Source organism: Anomalospiza imberbis, chromosome 13 (assembly GCF_031753505.1).
Source record: "Anomalospiza imberbis isolate Cuckoo-Finch-1a 21T00152 chromosome 13, ASM3175350v1, whole genome shotgun sequence".
NCBI classification, from domain to species: Eukaryota; Metazoa; Chordata; class Aves; order Passeriformes; family Viduidae; genus Anomalospiza; species Anomalospiza imberbis.
Genome location: NC_089693.1, coordinates 125,487 through 139,305, shown reverse-complemented (window position 1 = coordinate 139,305; position 13,819 = coordinate 125,487). Strand labels below are relative to the sequence as shown.

The following is a 13,819-nucleotide window of genomic DNA, read 5'->3' as shown; positions in this document are numbered from 1 at the left end:
GTGTTGCCAGCACAGGGATGTTGAGCTGCATCTGGGTTCTTTCTAATGGAGGGTTCAGTTCATGTCCATCCACGTGGTGATTCGCTCCACAGCATCATGGTGGCACTTCAGGTGTGACCATTTCTTGGCAGTGCTGGGAGGCAGTGAAGGGTGGGCTGCCCTGCTGTGTGGAGCCCAAGGGTTCAGCGTGTCTCCACATTTTTCATTCAGCCTCAGGTAACAGCATTTCACTTGGTCCCTTATTTAGCACGGGTTCATCCCTTGTGCTCCTTTCTGTAGTTTGGGAACCTGCTGTGGGCTCTGCTTGTCTCCAGTCAGCATGGCACAGCAGCTTGCAACTCACATCTGCACATGGGTGGCTTGGGCAGCTGTAGCATCCCTCTGTGCAGATGCTCCTCACTGCAAACACCCCACTGCATTGCAAGGTCATTTCTTCATGCAAGTTAAGCAAGGTGTTTTTATCCTGACAATGTTACCTCGTGGAGAGAAAAACTCTCTCAGTCCCATTTCACTGAATGCTGCAAGGTGTCTGCTGTTGCTTATCCCGTGCGACTGTTTGTGTGTATATATCAGGAAAACAAAGACCAGCAGTGGAAGAGAGCCATGGACTATTTGAGTGCTATCTCAGAGCTGAACTACATGACCCAGATTGTTATCATGCTCTACGAGGACAACAACAAGGTGAGGGATAGAGCAGTAGGATACAATGCTTCCTGCCCCTTTTGCAAGGCACAGTCCTCAGAGATGAGTTCAGTTGGAAGTCTGTAACTTGAGCTCTTGCTGCTTGTGGACAAAGACAGGTGGATCATTAACACAACTGCTAGTTTTTAGTTTATGTGGGAGGCAGTGACACAGTTAATGCTTGTTACATGTAAGCAGAATGAGCAGTAATACCCTGAGCAGTAATACCCAACTTATGTAATTAATAATGACTATTTTAAAGCATTTCCTAGTGCAAAGTTATTTGCTGTTTTTAAGTATTAATTGCAAGTGAGCAGTAAGAAAAAATAAATAAAATTGAGTGATATTTGATTAGTATTTTTGAAATATATCTAGAAAATATCCAGGAATTCCACATTCCTATTTTTTATTCTGAAAGTGTGCTGCTATAGGTAGGGAAGCGTAAACTGATATCTTCAGGAAGCAAAGAGAATCATTTAATAAACAGCTAGAACGTATGAGCGTGATGGCTGTAAGTAGATTTGCCACCAAATTGCATGTTCTGATCATCAGACCTTGTGACTTGGGTCTGTGCTGCAGGAGGTTGTAGTGGTGAGGGGAGCAGCCCCTTACCCCACACCTTACAGAGTTAGAGCCTTGTATTCACAGAGCTGGTGTGAGCTTCTAATGTTAGAAGTGGTGCTTGTCAAAAAACATGTGACTAGAACTCTCACGAGTGGTGTGGATGTGTCAGTCAGTCAAGATGGGCTTATATCATTAGTGCCAGATACTGTAAAAGCTCTGGCTTCATTAAAAAATGGTTAATGAAAAATTATTATTAGAGACAGTTGCTTAAATCTTGGAACAGCCTGACTGAAGGTCCAGGGGGGACCCAGTCTCTCCCTGTCCTGGTATATGCTGGGTTTGCAGCAGGAGTTGGTCAGAAGGAGCTGGGGTTTAGGGGTGTGTTTGTATATATATATATATATATATATATATATATATATATATATATATATATAAATAGAGCCTGGTTCTGTGGTTCTGTTAACACTCCTCTGCGGCTGTTGTCCCAAAATAGCAACAGTCAGAATGCCTCAGCTGATCAGGGCTGTCCTTTTGGATGGGACAAACCTGGAGCCATTCTGTTCATGCTTGTTGCCCCTGCTTTCCCTCCAAAGGATGGGCCTGGGTTGTGTGCTGGCCAGCACAGCAGGGTGGGACCTTGGCCTGGGCTGATGGTAGGATTAACTGGGTTTGGTTCTTTACCTATTCCCTGTGACATGTGTTCACAGGACCCCTCTTCAGAGGAGCGTTTCCATGTGGAGCTGCATTTCAGCCCTGGCGTCAAAGGCTGCGAGGAGGACAGGAACATACCCACAGGGTTTGGCTTTCGGCCGGCCTCAGCAGAGGTAAGTGGACACCTGGGCAGGAGCTGCCAGCCCCAGGGGACACATGGACACTGTTCTGCTCTGCATGGCCCTGCTGCAGAAATTTCCTTGCTGGAAGGGAGCTGGCACGGTGTGTCTGTGTCCCATTTGGGACTGTGAGTGCCTCCTGAGCTTGGCAGAGCAGAAGATCCAAGCCTGGAACTGGTGTGGGGCAGCATGGGCAAAGGCCACATGCCTGTAGACATGAGTGGAGTGTTTCCTTATGGCAGAACGAGGACAAGAAGGCAGACCAAGGCAGCCTAGAGGACCTCTCGAATGAGAAGGGCTGCGATGAGCCAGACCGTGCTCGGCAGAAGTCCCCACAGCCCTCGGAGCCGGTCAGCATCCAGCGAAGGTCGCCGCTGGTCAGGAGCCGGAAGACGGGATCCATGGAGGTAACCATGCTATTGGTGCCCTTCCTTGTTCTTACAAAGGTCTTTTGCTTGGTTTTGGTTTCCTGGCATTTCTTTTAACACACCAGAGTCTGAGTAGATTCTGGGAAAGGATCTGCAGAAGGTAAAGAGGAATGTTGTGGAAGGCAGACCTCTGAAACTCTTCCTCATTGAGGAAGGACAGGAATACATGAGAAAGAACAAGTAAAGAAAGTAAGGAAATGCTTGAGAAACACAAGCATTATTTGGATTACATGCTCTATAGAGGAACTGGTGTAGCCAGTATGAGATTATATGCAACCTCACCACCTAGCTATGATGACATCTTGCCTTCTGTTAGGCTCCAGTCTTTGCCTTTCACAAAGGCAGCTCCATGTTTCTCATTCCTCCATCCCATCTAAGATCTCATGCTGATCAGGGGTCCCTGCTCACTGGTGGATTCATTCAGGATGTTTAAGCCATCGGGGCTTAGAACTGTCCCATTCACTGACCTGGTGAAGTAACAAAATCAATTTTACTCTTCTAACCTCTCTCCTTCCAGGCTGTTCTCTGTCACAAGGCCAGTGTCACAGTCAGCAGGTGACTGTTACCTTCAGAGTACTCGAATTGTCCCTCCTTTTGGAGGGATTTCACAGGCATTTTTGCCATCAGTTTTCTGAACCAGAAGACAGCAGAGTTAGTATTTGAGGTATTTGTTAGCTGTCTTCCATCGCTGTATGTTTCTCACAATGTCACCTCTGCGTGCAGCACTCAGAGGCTCTTTGCGATAGGCACATACTAAGTTAAAAGGGTTATGATTTCCTGCTGCTACAGAAGTAAGGCTGTGTCCCAGGGATTTCAGCAAGAGTCTTGCAAGAAAAGATGCTTATTACATGAGTCCCATCATACTTTACAAATTTCCACTGTTCCACAATCCAACAAAATCTTGAAATTAAAACTGAGCATTCACTGTCACAATCCTAGCATATGACTACCTTTGTGCTTCTTGAAAACGGTGATTTTAAGGAAGAGATGTAAGTTTCTTCACCTTCAATTGATGTTTAAAGGCTTTTGATAGCAGTGGGTAACTTGGAGCATGGTGCTGATTAATTACACTGTGTCTTTGCAGGTGCTGTCTGAATCTTCTTCTAAATCAGGAGGTTATCGCCTCTTCAGCACTTATTCCAGGCAGTCTTCTGAGATGAAGCAAAGTGGATTAGGTATTGTACCTGACTGTAACCAGCCTACTCACTTGTAACTCTCTATTTCCATGGGCATTAGTCTGTGTCTCCACATACACATCTGGCTTGAGTTCCTTGTATGCCTCTGTGTGTTTTGTGTCTTCTTTCAGTGTTACTGTTGAGACCACTGTAGAGACTGTCTTAGTCAGTTCCTGTTGTGTACAAACTTTTCCTTCAGCTGCTAGCAGCAGAAGATGGACTTTTCGTCCTTTCCAGTATGGGAGCAACAGGGCAAACTGCCTACCTGCAGGCTTGCTTCTGCTTCTCTGTTGCTCTCATCTGTTACGCGTCTCAACTTAGTAGGAAAAGATGATTTTAGGTGAGATCTAGTGTGCTTTCTGTTCTGGAAAACACCACTTTATATGCAAAGATATTCTTTGTGTGAGACTGTTCCGTTTTTACCTTTGCGTCATAAAGATGGAACAGATGTGTCACACACAGAATGTTTGATAGCTCTCCAATCGAGCTGAAGTCCTTGGTCAGCCATTCTTGTGGTAGCCAGTGGAAGAGAATATTTCAGGGCATTTGACATTCTCTGTCCTTGATTGTTCCGTTCCATGTCATCCTAGCCTAAACTATGTCTGAACAGTTCAAATTCTTCCTGAAATATTTCTGCTAAAGCAAGATCTATTTTGAAACTGGAAAAGGTGTCTTTGCTGTCATGAGGTTCAGAGATGGCTGTGCAACCTGTGTCTTGAAGAGAGGAGGTGATAATGCCCAAGTCATGCCCACTTTCTTTTTCTTTAAAACCATCTTAGCATTGTAGCATGGCTGTAGACTTGCAGCTGTTCTGATTCATCACTCTGTTACATGGACAGCCTGCAGCCAAGAGACTTCTGAAAGGCCTGCTCATTTCTTTACCACTTTTGAATGAGCAGCTTCTTTGGAATCTAATTCTTACCAAGGAAAGAGAATTTTCTTCTGAGTGGTTAGAAAGTATCCCTGGAGTCTGCCAGCTATGCATCCAGACAGCTGGAAAAATCTAAATAGGAATGGCTGATGTATATTATTTTCATAAAGGAACAGTAGCCTTGGCCATGGTAATTTTTGAATGTGTTGTTTCACTTATCTCTGCCTTTCCCAGTGCCACTGCAAGATTCAGTGAGCTGTGACAAACTGCCGTGCTTAGGCTTGAAGAAACCTGTGGCTATTTTGTGAGTCCATATGGATGAATATGGGAATTTCTGAAATGGCACACAGTCAAGGAGGAGCACCTGCCTGGAGAATTACTGAGTACATCAAATGGTACTGCAAACTGGTTTTACTGTTTGAATGTGCAACTACCAGAAGGCCTGTGCTCTGGAAAGCAGATATTACAGCCCTTGGACTACAGCCTTTTCCAGGTTTTTGAGGAATGTCTGTTTTGGCAATAGAGAAGACCACTGCTTTTCTGCACCTTTGTACAGTACTACTTTTCCTTCACAACAAAATCTGAAATTTGATCCTGGCAGGTTGAATTTCAGAATCTTGCTTCATGTGCCTTGCTGGGAAGCCTGTACTGGTTGCTCTTCCACCTGTGAAGCTCTGCAGGGACAAAACCTTGAGTAGGAACTGATAGATCTGATCTGTGACATAGACTTCTAGCCCAGCCGTGGTTCTCCTCTGTAAAGTCTTGCAGGTACAGGAGGATTGAGCAGGAAAGACCTGTTGTATCACACCAGCTTGCACAACAGTTGGCGATTAGGATATCTGTGTTTCTGTGAGGTTTTTATTCACCTGAGGCCTGCTATGAAGAACCATGCCCCTTTACCTGTCCAAGTCAAGCTCTTCAAGGAATCTTCCTGATTTCTTTTCTGCTTGTTTTTTAGAAATTTAATTTCTTGCACCTTTAAGATTTGAAATGGGTTCTCTCTCTAAGAGATAATACAGAACTCTGGAAGCTTGAACTTTGACTTTAATACTTGTCTCAGCAGCTGTTGGGGGGGTCATTCAGGCACTACCTGCTGTTTCTGAGTTTTCTGAAGCTGAGCATACCTCTTGTTGCCTGACCTTGTCAGTCAGTGTCTGGCTGTCATTATCTCTGGAAAATGGAATATCTGTCCTGGTGTAACCTCATATGTGTAGGCATGCAGGAACAGGGAACATGAGAGGGCTCCTGCAATAGCGCTTCCCTGCTGCCATACCTTCCAGAATTGTGCCTCTACTGTAATTTAAGAAATGTAATTTCTCATTTGAAAATAAGTGGTTGCAGTATGCTTTGTCTGTGCTTTGGAGTGTGACAGGTTTTTCTGGGCAGCATCAAGTGCATTGCTGTGGATTGTTTGCCATAGTGAATGTGCTTCTAGCTTGAAAAGCCTAGGGATGTTTCAGTACTTTTCTTTGCTTACAAGAGCCCTTAAAAATGGAGTAAAATCACTGCTGGCTGTTTGAGCAGTAGAGGTGGTGTACTGCCAGTGGCACGAAGCCTTGTGCTGGGATTCCCAGAGGGAAACCAAGAATGATTATTTCTATATATCTGACATAGTGAATGAACATATGACAATTAAATGCAGAGTAAATATCCAGCACGTACAGTAATTTCTAGCAAGTGTTGCTACATTTAAATCCAAATGGCCATTGTGTGCTTTAGGATGTGTGTGTGTGTGTGTGTGTGTGGTTACTTTGGGTACAGTGGTCATCTGGAGTTCACTGTAGACAATTGCTGTTGTCCATAAAGTCATCTTTGTAAATTCTCTTCTGGCTTAATGCCTCTGTCTGCAGCAGGAGAGCAGAAACACTGGGGTATCCTTAGCTTCATGATTGACAGTACGAGGTTGCTCAAGATATACAGTCCTAAAAAACTGATGTTCCATTTTTATCTGCCAGTAAATGAATCTGTTGTGTGGTTTTTATTGTTGTTTGGTTATAAACCATGGAAGAGCTATTAGGAGCATCATCCTGTCTGATGTATGACAAAATTTCATTTTCATTCCAACAGATTCCAGTTCATGCTGAGTCAGCACTTTGCATCAATTTAAGGCATTAGGAGGAACTTTTCTAAGGTTTGTGTATCAGTGACCCTACAGGCAAGAGTTCTTTTATGTCCAAGGGCATGTATGTGCTGGTCTGTGCTGTGGAAAGCCACCAGCAGTGTCACAGTGGGGGAGCAGCTGCATTTCAGTGCTACAAGGACCCTTTTGGTGACCCCAGGAGCAGATGTCCTCAGCTCAGTCCAAGCTTATACAAGAACATTTTAAGACTCAGGATCTTTGTGTTTTCTTCAAAGAAACTCTGCTTAAGGATCTTTGCAGAAACTGGGGTCTCCCAGAGCAATGAGTGGATGTGAAGCAGCAATGTGTCCTCACTCCAGGGAAGGCTGACAGCATGCTAGGCTGCATCAGCTGGAGTACAACTGTCCAGCTAAGGGGTTTGGCTCTTTCCATGTGTTCATTTCTCGTGAGTGCCTGAAGCTCTGCTGTCCTGCCCTGGGCTCCCTGAGGTGTGGAGGGTGTGTGTGTCAGGATTGTGAGCCCACTGTGGGGCAGTGGAAATGGGTGGGAAGCCTGGAGCACATGGTGTTGGAGGAGAAAACTGAGAGCCGTGCTTTTCAGATTGGAACTTGTGGGGACTGGAGACCTTAATGCTCTTTTACCACCTACATGGGAGGTTGCAGAGGGGACAGAGGTGGACTATCCCCAAGGCCCTGTGATGGCTGGTGGAGAACCAATGAACACAAGTTGCAGCACAAGAAGTTCCAACTACCTAGGAGGAACAAATTTTTCAACCACCATGAATGTGCCAGATGTTAGAGCAGGGGCCCAGAGAGGTTGTGAAATTTACTTTCTTGGAGGCATTGACAACTTGATTGGACAAACCCTAGCAAGCTGATCTGAGTTGGTCCTCCTGGGGTGTTGGGAAAGAAGCTTCAGTCTCCTTCCAACCTAAATCATGCTATGGTACTGTATTTTAAAATCAAGAGCTGCTTCCAATGTAGGCAGGTTCTCTTTCACAGCAGTTAACAGTTGCACTGTTCCGTGTTGCAGGTTTTTTACTGTGGCAGACAAGGTGGAACCAGATCAATCTGCTTGTTTCAGGAAGGCCTTTGTATGTAGGAGTAATGTTGGTTTGAGCAGTCAGTACAGAATGCAGCAGCAAGACTGTTTGCAGAGAATTTACAGCCGATCCGTGGCTGTGTCTGGCCCATAATAGAGTTTCGTCTCGACTCACAGTTGCTTTCCTCAGTCAGTTGAAAGAGTCCTCTTTCAAATACCTGGTGTTCAAATATCACACGAAGTCAAGTCAGTCTTCAGAGCACTGTGCCTTGGAGAAGCAAAGCCAAAGCCCAAGGGATGAGGTTGCCCTCCACCTTGCATGTCATGTTCCTTGACACTGGGTAGGTAAAGTTCCATGCTGTGTGCACGTCTGGTGCTTTGCAAGGCTCGTTCATGGGCCAATTGCTCCTGTGCTGGAACAGTGAGGCACGACGAGTAAAGCGTCTGTGAAGTACAAGCTTGTGAGAACAAGTCCTCTGGTCACAGTACTTTCTCTGCTTGTTTGACTGGAGATGAATCCACACTGGCTGATCCACAGATCAGACAGTTCTTTCCTCTCCTCAGCGTCCTACACAAAAAGGAGCTTTCCAAAGAGAAAGGGCAGAAGAATAGAACAATGAACCTCTGTGACATGAACATCAGTGGTTTGGCATCCTGACTGTTCTGGCATCAGTGTGTGGCTTTGCTGACTGAAAGGGGTGAAGGTGTTTCTCCTAAGTCAGGGCAAGAAAGCCAAATGGAAGTAAACCCCTGGATGGAGTTAGAAACTTTCCTGGTGCTGAGGTTTGGGCTACCTGCTCTGCATTTGGCACTGTGGAATTTAGAATGGAGAACACGGCCTCCCTGTGCTTCCAGGCATCATGTTTTTTTCCTGAAATTGCTTGTGAAGTGGCCAGTTCATTCTTCATCCTTTGACTAACCCAGCTTTTCTGTAGTTGCATGCAGTGGATATGTGTTACTAACACCTTCCCTGCCTTTCCAGGGTCACAGTGCACCGGGCTGTTTAGCACCACTGTACTGGGAGGCTCCTCCAGTGCCCCCAACCTCCAGGACTACGCACGCAGCCATGGCAAAAAGTTTGCCAGCAGCCTGACATACAAAGACGGTATGTGTGTTCCCTGGCAGCAGGGTGGTACTTTGTGGACACTGGTGTCTCAAGATATGCCTGCGGCACAGACTTGGACTGCTGAAAACAGTGACACTTGAATGTGTGTTTTCACCACATCTACAATGATAAATTTTACCATATACCTGGAAATCATGATCCTTCCTAGGACAGAAGGGAGCTGACATTGTGATAGGAGTTTTAGGCTGATGTGTGGTATTGCTGATTTTGGTCTGATGTTTTAATAGTACTTGCTGTTGTGAAGGGGAATGTATTGGTCCAGATATTAAATCGGTTTGTCCTGGTATGGAAATCCAGCAGATCACATCATCTTGCTTACCTGGATCATCTTGCTGATGCTAAAATGAAGCTCTTGTTGGGGCAGTAATCCTTGCCCCATGGAAGGTGCAGCCATCCCAAAGACTGATATGCTTGGGCATGGATAAGATGGGCACTAGAGCGAGGCTGAGCACTGAGCGTGGCAGAGTCTGAGGTGGCTCTCAGGAGGCAAGGGCAATATGCCTGAAAGGCTTGAGGTAAGGGAGTTGCTTGGATGAAGTACTGCAGAAGGACTGAAAGGTCTGGTTTCTGTGCAGCTGTGCAAAAACTGCCAGGAAGGTCGGCAAGACAATCTGGTGAAGGCATTGGGGCCAAGGTTACAAATGCTCTATGCCCATGGGTGCTGCTGCACCCTGACCTGCCAGCAACACTTGGTGCAATGTGCAGGGAGAAGCAGAGGGTTGTTTTTTGCAAGGAAGTTGGGGCACAGGGACAAAGTGAGCTGTCCTGGAACAGCTGGAGGGTGTAATGCACAAGTGCAAGTGTCCAATGTGGCAGTGTGGTCCTGATAGGAGAGACACTCACTCAAACTCTTCAGTACTGATTCACATACCATTTGCTGGAGCACTGATTTGAGGAGCTCCATGGGCAGGGTCTGCACAGCATACTCTGACGAGGTTGGAAATCCACCTAAGGTTTCCCAGCATTTGAATGGATGGATGTAAGGTTGTCTGTCTTGGATGTCATGTCTTCTTGGTATTTTAATCAATGCAGAATCTGAGTGCCTTTCTTATTGGGATTGTAAGGAACATAAACATTGCTGGATTTCAAGGTGGGAAGAGGATTAAGGGAGTAGTTTGGGAAAGACAGGAGGTTGGTTCATCTGTTTTTTTGTCCAGTTTTGAGGCAAGGAAAATGGCCTAGTGAATCAGGATGGAAAGATGTCCAATTCTCAGCCCTGTTGGAACTCTGTAGGTGCCACTGTGTACACTAGCTGCCTGTGCTGCTTTTCTTGTGTAAGAGAAAACCGAGCTGGTTCTCACCTCCTCAGGGCACTTGCAGCCACACAGTGGGCTGTGAATGACCGTGGCAGGAAGGGTGAGATGGGAGTGTTCTCAACCCCAGTGTACCAGTCTTAGCTGCCCCAGGCGGCAAGTACTGGCTACTCACAGGTTGCAGAATAAGCTGATGGTGTTTGGCACAAGACCAGGGCGTGAGTCACAGTGGAGCCTCTGAAAAGGCCAGCAAAGGCCCTGGCGGCTGTTCTTTCCTGACTCTGCAAGGAGTGGTAGCCCAAGGCAGCACTGAATCTCAGGGAAAAGCATCAGAGACTGCTCTGTGCCCAGTTGGGCACAGAACAGACCTGCTGGAACTCTTTAGTCCTGGTGCTGGGCTGCCTGCCTCTGTAGGCAGTGTAGCAGAATATGCCTGCAGCAGGCTACAGGCATTTGAGGCCATGGACTCCTGCTAAGCTTAAATTCAGTGACAAGGTCTCTCTGTGCTGAGATGCAGTTGTACCCTCAAGTACCTAAAATGCAGACTTAGTTGACTAGCATGTGTCTAACACAGCTCAGAATTATAAATCTTGATGTCATACTTCTGATTTCACGTTCCTTGGCATGCCCTGAGACCCTGTGCTGTCACTGCCTTGCTGCAATAAGGACATTTGGAGGGACAGTGTTGGGGGCTTGGGAAAACAAGGAGGAAGCAGAAGGACATTTACCATCTGGGGAAAGTAGTTTAGAATGTGAAATGAGCCCTTGATCTGTATGTTTCTGCTTAAATGAGCACTACTGCAATGCTGAACAATGGAATTGAATCCAAATATCACTACACGTGGTTGCAATCAGTGGCACTGCAGCTACAGCAGATTCTTGGAGAACATTTGTTTTAAGACCTGTTCCACCTGTTCTTTAGACTAATGATGTTGAAAAGCAGCACATTTTTGCATGAACTCTTCGGTAGTTTTTCATGGCTGTGATGCTTCAGGGTGCAGTGTGTGGCATATAGCACTTCACCGATGTTAACTTGCCTTGTTTCCAGGGAAGTTTCAAGGGCCCTTATTTCTGAAATCTTTTTTGCTTGGAGCTGGAGGAGGGCTAAGGAACACTTCAGCAGAAAGTTTTCTGAACCTCAAGCTGAGGGAAGGTCCATGGATGGTTGTGATTTCAAGCTGGCTTGCCTGAAGCCAGAGATCCAGTAAATTGGGTCAGTGCCATTTCAGCTGATGTGCCCTCAGGGCAAGGGGAGGTGTGGGTCAGCTGGAGATGGTCACCAGCTGACTGCAGCTTGAGAGCTTAGACACTTTCCAAGGGATTGCATGTGTAGGGAAGATTGTCATGCTGTTTGTTGAGTTTAAAGAAAGAAAAACAATTTTTAGGGCTGGTACACTAGAGGAGGAAGTTCCAGTGAGAGTTGGTTTAGATACATTATTTGGCCAAGCTACTCCATGTAGCTGTAGAAACACATTGGGAGTATGGAGCATGCATTGGTGCACTGATGAGGGGGATAGGCATGCACACCCTGTGGGCTAGGGAGAATGGATGCATGCAACAGGAAAGAGAAATAAAAGGGTTTTCTACTGTTTCTTGAAAGATCCCAAATAGCAGCAAAAGTTATGATTGGCTGGGGTCTCACATCAAATTCCACATATAGATGATCTCATCCAGGCCATTCTTTTTCACGATAACTAGGAATTTCTAGTGTGGAAAAAAAGCAAAGTTTCCAGCCTTTTTTTTTTTTTTTTTTTCTTTTTTTGTGTGTGTGTGTGTGTGTATGCATGTGGAGCCTAATCATGTCCTTTAAAGCCTATCTGTTTGCACTCCATTAGATGCACAGTGTCTGTCCTTGCACGGCCTTTCTGATATGTGATTTGTATGGGAGAACTTGGCCTGGCCTGGGCATGGCCAGGAGAAGCCTGAGGACAACTCTGACAGGTGTATCCCAAAGCTTTCCCTGTACTGAAATGTTCTGAGCAGAGAACTGTAGAGGCTTGTCTTCATGAGTCTTTTCCTTCTTCCCTACTAAGATGATTTGCCTTTAAATTCATAAATAGCTCTGTATAGCTTGCATTAAGAGGTTGTTTTGAGCTGTACCTTTGCTGGAACTCTTTAGTCCCTCTGCAGAACAGTGTTTGTTTCCCTTGGGCAGAGGTGAATCCTGAGAACAGTCCTCCTGTGGTGCTGCTACTTGCTGGGACATGTGCTCTGGTGGCTGTGAGCATGGCCTGGCTGCATTCTGCACTGGACTGAGCCTGGTCTGGTGGGAAGGTGTGAATTGCTGACAGAGTGATTGAGAGTGTGGCTGAGTGTGCAGTGTCAGGGACACCCTGGCAGGGCGCTGCAAGGACTGGGGAGATGTAGAAGGGTTCAGTCAGACCCGCAGGCAGAGTGTCAGGTGTCACAGTAGTGCCAGTGGGAGCAGCTGTTGTGGGGGTCAGGAAGGTGAAGCTGAAGGCATAATCAAGTGTATGAAGGTAGGGGGATCCTTTGAAGCAGGCTGTTAACTGAGATGATCTGTTTTTATTTCCTCAGAGCTCTTGTCTATGCCAGCCGTAAAACGATTTTCTGTGTCGTTTGCAAAGCATCCGACTAATGGTATGTTTGCTTTCTGGATTTGATGTTCCCTCACACTTCTAACCCCATGCTCACATTCAGTTTTCTCTGCACATGTTCTCCTCTCAGCCTTCTTGTGGTTTTTTTGTGTTTGTGTATCTGGTGTCCAAACATGCTTCACCTTCCTCCATTGTCTCCTTGTGACTAATGTGCTCAGTCATACCCTGTTACTGTTCAGTGCTGCCTCTGCTCTCCCCTGAGGTGTTTTTGTCCCAGGTGAAGAGGCAGAAGCCATGGCTCTGTGAGTGTGCTGCTAAAGCAGCCTTTAACTCTGCGGTGACATTAAGGCCTTTTGCCATGCTCCTTGTCGGGAGGGTGGGGATCAGGGGGAGAATACCACTGGATTGGGGGCTGATGCCCATTCCATATCATAAAGCATCAGCAGCTTAGGTCCTCAGTTTCTACACTGCAGATTTGCAGAATGAAAACAAGAATAACACTAGGACAGCTGTGTGTCACCTGGAAGGGCCTAGTGTATGGTGGGAAAGAAGGAAGTGCACCTGGTGTATCATGTCAGGAGTACTGGTAGCCTTATGGCCTCCTGTTGTGAAACCTCTCTGTTAGGCTGGTCCTGTGGTTCCTCCAAGCATGGTGATGTTGGCACAGGTAGGCTCACCTGTTCTGCAGATGTTACCCCATGAATTGTGTCTCTCCAGAGCTCTTACTTGTCTGCTGTCGGTGGATGGTGCTGGCTTGGGGGGAGGGGATGGGCATCGTGCTACCTGGGGTGGCATCACCTGCTTCATCCCATCCTGCCTGTATCTCTGGAAGGGCTTGGTGACAGATGTCTCACAGAGCTTCTGCTAATTCACTGTCTCTGCTCCATGTTGCTACTTGCCTGACAACCAAAGTGTGAGTCTGTGAGGTTATAGGCCACCTGCTCTGTTGTAGCAGGTGCCTTGAACCAGTGTTCACTCTCCAGCTCTTGCACAGATATTTTTAAAAAGGTTTCACAGCACCCCTCCTCTTGCATGGCTCCTGCTGCTGAGACAAGTTGGAACCAAAGGAGATCACTGAACGCTACCAAATATTTCTGCCTGACATGATCAAGGCAGCTTGCGAATATGAAGACATCCTGCTTGGTGCAATCTGGAAGATGAATGAAATTCAGAAGACCGTTCTGAAAATGAAAGTTTTGGGAAGGATGA

The 13,819-nt window shown here is 46.3% G+C and overlaps 1 protein-coding gene across 11 annotated transcripts in view; it reads left to right on the top strand.

The window, feature by feature from the left end:
* Positions 1-13,819, top strand: part of PPIP5K1 (diphosphoinositol pentakisphosphate kinase 1) — a 50,673-nt gene that overhangs the window by 19,988 nt on the left and 16,866 nt on the right. For 6 of the 11 annotated variants that reach the window (XM_068203385.1, XM_068203387.1, XM_068203382.1 and 3 more), the window contains exons 23-28: positions 574-681; positions 1,956-2,072; positions 2,321-2,485; positions 3,591-3,681; positions 8,656-8,778; positions 12,591-12,653. In XM_068203385.1, the coding sequence (XP_068059486.1) occupies positions 574-681; positions 1,956-2,072; positions 2,321-2,485; positions 3,591-3,681; positions 8,656-8,778; positions 12,591-12,653 (667 nt within the window). The remainder of the gene's footprint in view (positions 1-573; positions 682-1,955; positions 2,073-2,320; positions 2,486-3,590; positions 3,682-8,655; positions 8,779-12,590; positions 12,654-13,819) is intronic. The other 5 variants (XM_068203390.1, XM_068203386.1, XM_068203391.1 and 2 more) reach the window with 3 other exon arrangements.